The 9,444-nt window shown below is 32.5% G+C and overlaps 1 protein-coding gene across 1 annotated transcript in view; it reads left to right on the forward strand.

Moving 5' to 3' along the window:
- The window catches only part of HELRODRAFT_109253 (hypothetical protein), a gene marked incomplete at its 3' end in the record, with an annotated part of 13,610 nt that extends 8,068 nt beyond the window's left edge, over positions 1-5,542 (forward strand). The window contains exons 6-15 of the mRNA XM_009012985.1: positions 248-320; positions 469-639; positions 1,562-1,807; positions 1,986-2,103; positions 2,311-2,510; positions 2,665-2,834; positions 3,740-3,887; positions 4,669-4,741; positions 5,260-5,343; positions 5,481-5,542. Coding sequence (XP_009011233.1) covers positions 248-320; positions 469-639; positions 1,562-1,807; positions 1,986-2,103; positions 2,311-2,510; positions 2,665-2,834; positions 3,740-3,887; positions 4,669-4,741; positions 5,260-5,343; positions 5,481-5,542 — 1,345 coding nt within the window. The remainder of the gene's footprint in view (positions 1-247; positions 321-468; positions 640-1,561; positions 1,808-1,985; positions 2,104-2,310; positions 2,511-2,664; positions 2,835-3,739; positions 3,888-4,668; positions 4,742-5,259; positions 5,344-5,480) is intronic.
- Between the last annotated feature and the right edge of the window lie 3,902 nt (positions 5,543-9,444).

Here is a 9,444-nt window from a genome sequence, read left to right on the forward strand (position 1 = left end):
CATCATCAACTTTGACATGAATATTTTCCAAGTCTTTTACTACTTGATTATCAAATCAAACTTTGAATCAAAAGCCTAACAACACTTAAGTTATTATAATATAATAATATAAGTTATAATTATAATAAAGCAAATTATTATTTTTAATTTAGGCACTGTCATTTTTATTATTGTTATTATTATTGCCATTATTTATAATAATTTAAAATTATTTAAAAGAAAGATTACACTTTAAATCCTCTTGCAGATTGAGTGACATACATTTAACAAGCTCTGTTAGACCTCCTAGCTATCACAGTACTGGCGACAGTTCTAACCAGGTATAACACACACAAATATACACACACACACATACATACACACATACAGACACACGCACACACACACACACATACATACACACACACGCATACGTACATTTTTTCACCTTCACTTCACCTTCATTCACATACTTGAAAAATACAAAAGGGCATGTTAATGAGTACAAGTCAGTCAAATGCCATTAAGGAGGTTCTGGTGCCACTTAAAGTGGGCAGGCAGAGGAGGAGGACGATCCCCGAACGGCCCAACTACAGCCTCAATCTTTGGAGTATCATGAAGAACTGTATAGGAAAGGAACTGAGCAAGATACCTATGCCTGTACGTGTATTTCGGTTTTTGTGTATGTGTGTGTGTGTGTGTGTGTGTGTGCGTGTGTGTGTGTGTGTCGGTGTTGCCTCTGTAGGTGTATGTCTCTCTGTGTGCTTATGGAATTGTTTGTGTATGTATGTGTGTGTGTGTTTTTTGTGGGTGTATTTGTATTCATCTGTTGATAGGTTGACCTGTGTGTGCAAAATAATGCGTTGCTTATAAGTAATGTGTTTAAACAATTTATTCATACACGCACACATCACACATACACACGCACGCACTGATAAATATAATCATTACCATCATTATCTCCTACAGTTTTCACTTAATATTGTTTATTTTAAAAAAAACTAAAATTGTATTATTTATTTGGATTATTATCTAGCTGATCAATTGAGCAAATATGTTTGAGGATCTAGCCATCCCAGCCCAGCCAACTCAACTAGCACTTAACGATGTGTACCACCCATAAATAAAATAATACAATTCAGATAGTGACATATTTCAACTTTGAAAATACATGTGTTTCTAAATTATTATATTTGTATAATTATGTTATGTCATTAAATATATTCATATGTGAGCGTATATTGCATGAAAATTAAATTACTGACTCTAACAATGGAATATGCAAGCTAATATTATATTTTACATTTCTATATTTTTATATTATTGTACGCATCTGTAAGGTCATTAAAGGATCTTTAGATATACTAATAAGATCATTCAAATATAAATGTTTATTGATGGCTAATTTATAACAGCTTTTAAATATTTATACATCTCAGTGCTCTTCATATTATTGATCATTGATCGCCTATGTTGTTAAACAGACTCACACATATATACACACTTGTATAACTGCACACACACACGCACACACACATACACACACGCACTCACAGACACACACACACACACGCACACACAGGTAAACTTCAGCGAACCCCTATCTTTCCTGCAACGATTGACGGAAGATTTTGAATACTCGGACTGCCTGGACAAGGCAGCCAACAGTTCGGACGACTACGAGCAGATGGCCTACATCGCCGCGTTTACCATATCATCTTATGCAAACACGACATTGAGGACAGGCAAACCGTTCAACCCCCTACTTGGGGAGACATTTGAATGCGACCGAATGGATGATTTGGGGTGGAGGTCGTTTGCAGAGCAGGTGGGCTATTTTTAGTTTTTCAAAATTTTTTTCGTCGTCGTAGTGTCTTAGTAACACCAAGGTATTTATAAAAATATAGTTGTTATCAATGATGATTTGAATGAAAACTCATCCAGTTGTACTTAATTCGGTTACTTCAGAACTTTTTACGCATTATTGATAAATTAATTCATCGCAGGTGAGTCACCACCCGCCAATGGTGGCCATGTACACAGAGGGCAGACAGTGGACGCATTGGCAAGAGTTCACCATGTCCAGTAAATTCAGAGGGAAGTACCTACAGATCATACCACTTGGTTAGTTCAGGGTGTGTTCAGGTAGTTGGGAAGTGCTAAATTTTTTCAGATTATTTTTGATTAGTTGTTGCTCAAACTAATTGATAACTTGTCTGAAGTAGTTGGTTTGATTGATGGATTTTTTTCATTGAAATTTGATTTTTTAATCTTTATACTTATTGGAATTATTTATGTGGCAAAACAATGAAGAACTTCCCTCCCGACCAGGAATTGCCCACTTATTATTTCCTAAATCCGGCAACCACTACACGTGGCGCAAGGTAACGACAACAGTGCACAACATTATCGTCGGCAAGTTGTGGGTGGACAACCACGGAGAGATGGACATTGTCAACCACAAGACTGGCGACCTCTGCCACTTGAAATATTTTGCGTACAGTTATTTCTCAAGAGAAGTTCCGAGAAGAGTAAATATTATTTGATAGGATTAATTATTTTTATTATAACGACTATTGTGTTATAATTACCGCCACACATACACACACAAAGAAAGACACACACACACACAAAGACACACACACGCACAAAGACACACACGCACAAAGACACACACCTACGCAGGTATCAGGCATTATAACAGATAGCAACGGGACAGCCAAGTACCTTCTCTCTGGCACCTGGGACGACAAGATCGAAGGGGCTCGCATCATCGGAGTTGAGGAGCCCTCGAAGGGCAAGGTCGAATATAAAACTGAACAGTCTGTTGTACTGTGGACCAGAAGATTTATCCCGTCAGTGGTTTTTTTTAAATTATTTTTTAATGGAGGACTTTAAAGACTTAAAGTCTATTTTGACCTCTCTGAGGTATATTTTTCCTCCTTCAGAGTCTCTTGATATTAAGTTTTTTGCCTAAAAAATTACAATTAAAGTGTATATTTTTCAGTCCATTGCAATTTCTTACAAGTCTGTTGGGGATGTGAGATGTTGATAGACTGAGAGGGGTTGATAGATTGTGAGGTGTTGATAGGTTTGAGACGGCATAAAAAGTGAAATGAAGTACTGTTTTTTATTTGTTCACGACTATGTATGAGAATTTTTTATTTATTTTCCATAGGTAGAGTTGCCATGTCTGCAATGTAATGGAAATTGGAAATTTTAGAGGTTCCGCTTCAGAATAACGAATTGAAATTTTTTGTGAAAAAATATTTGAAATGAATAGATAGATGAGCGGACGGATTTGATATCTCCTCTAAGACTGGCATGTGTTTTATACTAATTAGTTGCATATCAATAGAATATCGATTCACAAATCTCTCACGCCTGTGTGACCAAATAAGATTAGTGCAATTGTGAGAAACCTTCTATCAGTATAAAATTTACATTGAATTATCAGTTATATTAGTAGGCATACAAGTAAAAAATTTGTGAACACAGTTTTCCGCTGGCATGTCCATAAATTTCATTTGAAAAAGTTTATAATTTTCAAGCATAAATATTAGTTAAACTACCCGAAATTTTAATTTTTGTAACCTTTTTACAATGAAAAATAAATCGTTTGAGATTGAAACTGTTAAATTTGTTAAATTATTAAAACCGTCTCAAGTTTTTTGAAATAACATTTCAAATTCGTAATTAGTATCCATCAAATTTGTTAACGTTTCCATGTAAAAAAACGTTTACTTTTAATCCTCAACAGCCCCGAACTGGAGAAATGCTACAACTTCACTCAGCTGGCCGTGGAGTTGAACGAGATGGAAGATGGCGTCGCTCCGACGGACAGTCGATACAGGCCTGACCAACGGTTGATGGAGGAGGCCAGGTGGGATGAAGCCAACACTGTCAAGGTCATTTGGTGAATTTTTTTCTTCTGTTAATCAAACTGTAAAACAGAGGGGAAGTAACAACATGCAAGCTACGAAACTAGGAAGTTAAAATTAGGAATATAGAAAGTATTAGAATTAGTATTGGAATGTATCGGATTAGGATTATAATGGATTAAATTAAAGAAATGATTAGATTTGAATCACTTATTTTCTGAAAATTATTGAAATAGGATTATAGTGGATTAAATTAAGGATAGGTTTAGATTGAAATCTCAATTGGATGAAATTTAGGATGGATTTAAGGCTAGAGTAGATTGAATCAGTGAGTGGATAAATGAATGTGTGGTGTAATATGTCTGGGGGCATATGTTTTTGTGCTCTGTGGTTGAATTTGTGCCACCATGGCTCTGCTTTTAAATTCACTTGTCTTAATGATGGGATGGAATGTCTTGAGAGGTTTTAATAAATGATTAAATAAATGATGAGTTTAAAAAATTGAAACTCAAGTACTTGGCTGTTCTTTGTTAAATTATCAAGAGTTGTTATGATATAGCGTAGTTTGAATGTAAAAAAAATTGTTAGATAATTATTTCATTGAGTTAAATTTAAATGTAAAACCATTGAAAGTTTTATTAAAGATTTAATAAGAGGGTAGAAAAAAACAGGATTGTGAAAGATGTCCAGATATTTATTTGTGATTAACTAATTATCGATTGATTGATTGATTGATTGATCGATTTATTGATGATTGATTGGTTGATTTATTGATGGTTGATTGATTGGTTGATTGATTGATTGGCAGGTGCAACTTGAAGAGAAGCAGAGAGCTTCCAGGAAGGTGAGGGAAAGTCTTGCTGAAAATGCAGCCCAACAAGGTTGGCTTTTTTTTCATGTGTGTGTGTGTGTGTGTGTGTGTGTGTGTGTGTGTGTGTGTGTATGTGTGTGATCGCTGTAATTTATTAATTTACTCTTAGTCTCAATGTCGTGTAATATAACCGACCGTGTGTTATAGTTGCGGTTTCTCTAACAAGCTCTGTCTGAAGAGTTCCGTTAAAAAATTTCTTCAGACTACTCTCACCATTCTGAACTTCACAATCTCAAGAACACTCCTGTTGACTTTTATTCAGCATTCTTAATCCATTTATACATACTTTTCTGTTTCAAATGTCTACAAATTTATTCGAGATTCTTTCGAGATAGGCAGGTCTGTCTGGTTTCTGTTCATCATAAATTCAAGTGAACATAGGACTGACTGATGGGATGGTAGAATTTTTTGGAGATAACACTTTAATTTTATAATGAGTAGATCAATAAATAGATAACCAAATGAATAAATAGCAAAATATTTAAATTTAATATGAATAGATTATAAATTTGAAATGTTTGTTTTAAGGGGAAGATTTCGTTGGTTACGAGCCGAAATGGTTCCGCAAGGAGACTGACCCGCAGACTGGCAACATCATCCACACGTATATAGGTTTGTCTTTTTATTTCATCCCTTTAAGTTTTTCTGTTTTTCTGTATTTTTTAGTCATTTTATTTTATTGTTTTTAATATGTCGTTAAATTTTATGAATGAATTAAATAATCGAAATATATATTTTTTTCACAACAGGTGAATATTGGAAGTGCAAAGAGAAACAGGATTGGGAAAGATGTCCGGATATTTATTTATGATTAATTAATTAATCCGTCAATTAATTATTTAGTTGATCAATTATTTAGTTAATTGAATGAGTGATTGCTTGATGGGTTGATTGATTGATTAACTCTAATTAATTATTAAATTACCACTCACTCATTTGTGATTTAATGTACAATAAATGCTTGTGCTAATCATCTTCCCCGTCATAGTTATCATCGTCACCGTACCGTACCATAACATTATACATCATCATCGTCGTCGTCGTCATCTTTCTGGCTAACACCAATCTCGATTGTTATCACATAATATCATCACCGTTATCACGATTGTTACCATCACTACATCGTCGTCACGTCGTTTATCATATCAGCATCATCATCTTCGCAACATCATCATCCCAGCATCATCATCATCATCCCAGCATCATCTTTCTTTTATCATCATCGTCGTCGTCGTTATCTCATTATCGTCACCTGTTGTTTTTTGATTTATAAAATAATAATTTAGTTACCATTCGTCCATTTCTGTGTTTTATTTATTTTTTATTATTTTTTTGTTTTTACTCTTTTTTTTTTAAATTATTCCATTTATTTTTTTTTCATTACATTTTACTATTATAAATTTTTCTTTGTTCATTGGTCCCTTTATAATCCATGCCTCAACCATGCTCTACACACACGGCGCACACGCGCAACGCACACACACACACACGTATACATATAATATACAATGTATGTATTTATGGGCTTAGATACAGTACATATTGTGCATAGCTTCTAGTTTGTATACATATATAGTTATGTTTGTATGTAATGTACGCATGTAGGCGTATATGTATGTGTGTGTAAATCTATGTATGTGTGTGTAAATCTATGTATGTGTGTGTCTCTCTCTCTATGTGTGCGTGCGTGTGTGTGTGTGTAATGTACGTACATCTATCTGGGGTCTATGTGGTGTAGTTTGGGATAGATTCATACATGGTATAAAAATATGTAAAGTGCGTTTATTCGACATTTGGTTGGCTGGGTTTTGTTGTGTGTGTGTGTGTGTATGTGTGTGTGTGTGCGCGCGCGCGCGCGTGTTTATGTGTTTTTTGATGTATTTATATTAATACTGCAAGATTGTATGTCGAATTGAATGGATGTTAAATTTTATAATATGCTTTATGCAAATCACCAGATTAATGTTCATATTGTTTTTTATGTTACAATTACGACTCTTGTTTGTGTGTTTGTGTGTGTCTGTCTGCGTGTCTATGTCTCCTCCGTCATGTCCATGGTATTATTATATTTATCGTCATTATTAATAATAATTTAAAGTTTTTTTTGTCAATTTGATTGTTAGATAAAAATTTAAAAATTCAATATTGAAATAATAAAAAGTTACATAGGAAATAAGAAACGAATGAATGAATGAATGGAAAAAGAATTCACTTATCAATTAAAGTGTGAATGAATGAGTGAATGAATGGGTATGTGAATGATTGATTGAATGAATGCAGAATGCATCCTTAAAAAGAAACCACCAACTTTTTCATTGAAAGTCGGCATCCAAAGACTTGTATCGTATTAAATTGGTTTTCAAAAATCCAAGAAAGCCCACAAACACGTATTGTAAATTTTGTGTGTGTCTGTTATGTATATTTAACCCTTTAAAAACGCTCACTTTGATTTTATTTGTTTTTTTATTTGTTCGTTCGTTCGTTCGTTCGTTTGCCTGTTTTCAAATTTATTTATGACATGATCTATATCATTGTTCATTTGCTATTATTAATGATAGCTTAGAAAACATTAAATCTATTTATTTATTTGTTTGTTTATCAATTATTTGAGAATTATGATAATAATGACGACCGTGAATTATTATTTTTCTTTAATTTTTTTTAATTTCCCTTCGGATATAAATTTTGGATTCACGATTAAATGTAGGCGGTATCTTTTGTACCTCACTGTTGTACGCGCACTGATTTGATACATACATACATATAATTGATTTTAAATTTAATTAGTATAATTTTTTCTTTAAGTTTCTTCTCTGTAGTTGATTAAAAATAAATTAACTTAAATTAATTAATTTTTTAGTTTTTCGTTTAATTACCTATTAATTAATTAACTAATTAAACGGGGAGTATTCGGTGCGTCTCTAGTATTAACACCTACATTAAATAAATATAGTCATATTTATCCGGACTAGCCATTAAATATTAATTGTAATCAGTAACATAATATATCGCAATAATTTCTATGTCATGTATAATTGTTATTATACTATAATAATATTATAAAGATAAGAAAACACGAACCACAACATTGGTAGTATTAATTAATTAATTAAATTAATTACTTTTGTTCGTACCCTTCTAATAGAAAGGATATATAGATTTATCATGATTTTTCATTTGGTTTTTACTCGAGAATATTAATAACAATAATTTTTATGATGAATATTAATAATAAAGGAGTAATAAAACAAATCTGCAAACAAACGTACACCCACCCACACACACACATTATAGCTTATGTTAATTATCAAATAAATAATTTTGTCTTTTATTATCCTTTATGGCGTTCGTTGTTAGAATTGATATAGTTAGGTACACTAAAAATGATTGCTCTTTGATCTATATCCCTTCTATGTTTTAAATATCTAGCATATATAATTATTACATTGTGTGTGTGTGTGTGCCTGTGTGTGTGTGTGTGGTGCCTATGTGTGTAGGTTAGTTTATATTAGGATTTTTAGTTTTATTGATAGTTTTATTGCAATCTTGCAAATAAGTTTGAAATGTGGGTACTACTGATTTAACTGACCGACGACCTACTGATTTAGTATTGGGAGACGAAGTTCTTAAAGATTCAAAGAAGTGAGAAAATAAGATTTTAAGAAATGTTACTTTACTTTTGCGTTTCTCAAATACAAGTTTTGTGAAAGATTTTTACCAGGAATTGGAAGAATTGCGCTTTTAAAAAATGCTCTTTGAATAACCAACATACTATACATAAATAAGTTTATCAATTAGGTTTTGGTCAACAATAATAATTAGATAAGTTTATGTGTGTTGCTTCTACGCATTACATTTGATATCGGTTGTCCCGGACAATGAAATGTGTTTTTTTTATTAATTCTCGATAACTTATCATTTTAATTTTGAAAGTGATTCTCTAAAAAAAAGAAATTTCAAATGTAGTTATTCTGAAGGAAAACCAAACACAGTGTCTCTATCTGTGGATAATTCTTACGTAGCAAGGCAGGCTCTTAGATTCGTCATTTACATTCGTGAAATTCTTGATATTAGAAATGATTTAGTGTTTTGTGGAATTTAAATGCATATTCAATCAAAATCAACTTATTTTAGCGTCAGGAATTTTAGATTGAAAGTGCAATTCGTATCATAAACATCAGTTGAAAGCTAGAGATGGTACACATTTTATACAGGGGTGGGTCTTCAAATAACAGCTTGGATATTAGTTTAAACTTTTTTTAAATGTAAAAATAGCAATGACGCAAAGGTTTCCAAAAAAAAAATCATGTTTCGACATTTTGCTTAGGAAGTTGTTTCATGTTTTTAAAATCTGATTTTTCATCACTCATTAATGAAGAAGAAGAAGATGTAACAACAGATTGGCGCTAAATGCTTTCCCCTTTTCTATCTTCGCTTTCACATAATTAATTAATCCTTTTTTCCCGACGCATTCTAACCTTTCAACGTGTTTATATTTTAATCATTTTTTATCAAACAATTTTTATCTAAACCACTAGGACAACTAGCTGCCCAAACAAGTTAAAGAATAAATGAACGAACGAGTGAATGAAAGAATGAACGAACGAACTAACAAATAAAAGAATAAGTGAATGAATTGCAATTTATAAATTATCAATTTCAGTTAATTGTTGTCATCAGACTTTATGTTACTGACTCAACTAACTCGCTTTA

Source organism: Helobdella robusta, assembly GCF_000326865.2.
Source record: "Helobdella robusta unplaced genomic scaffold HELROscaffold_11, whole genome shotgun sequence".
In the NCBI taxonomy this organism is placed as follows: Eukaryota; Metazoa; Annelida; class Clitellata; order Rhynchobdellida; family Glossiphoniidae; genus Helobdella; species Helobdella robusta.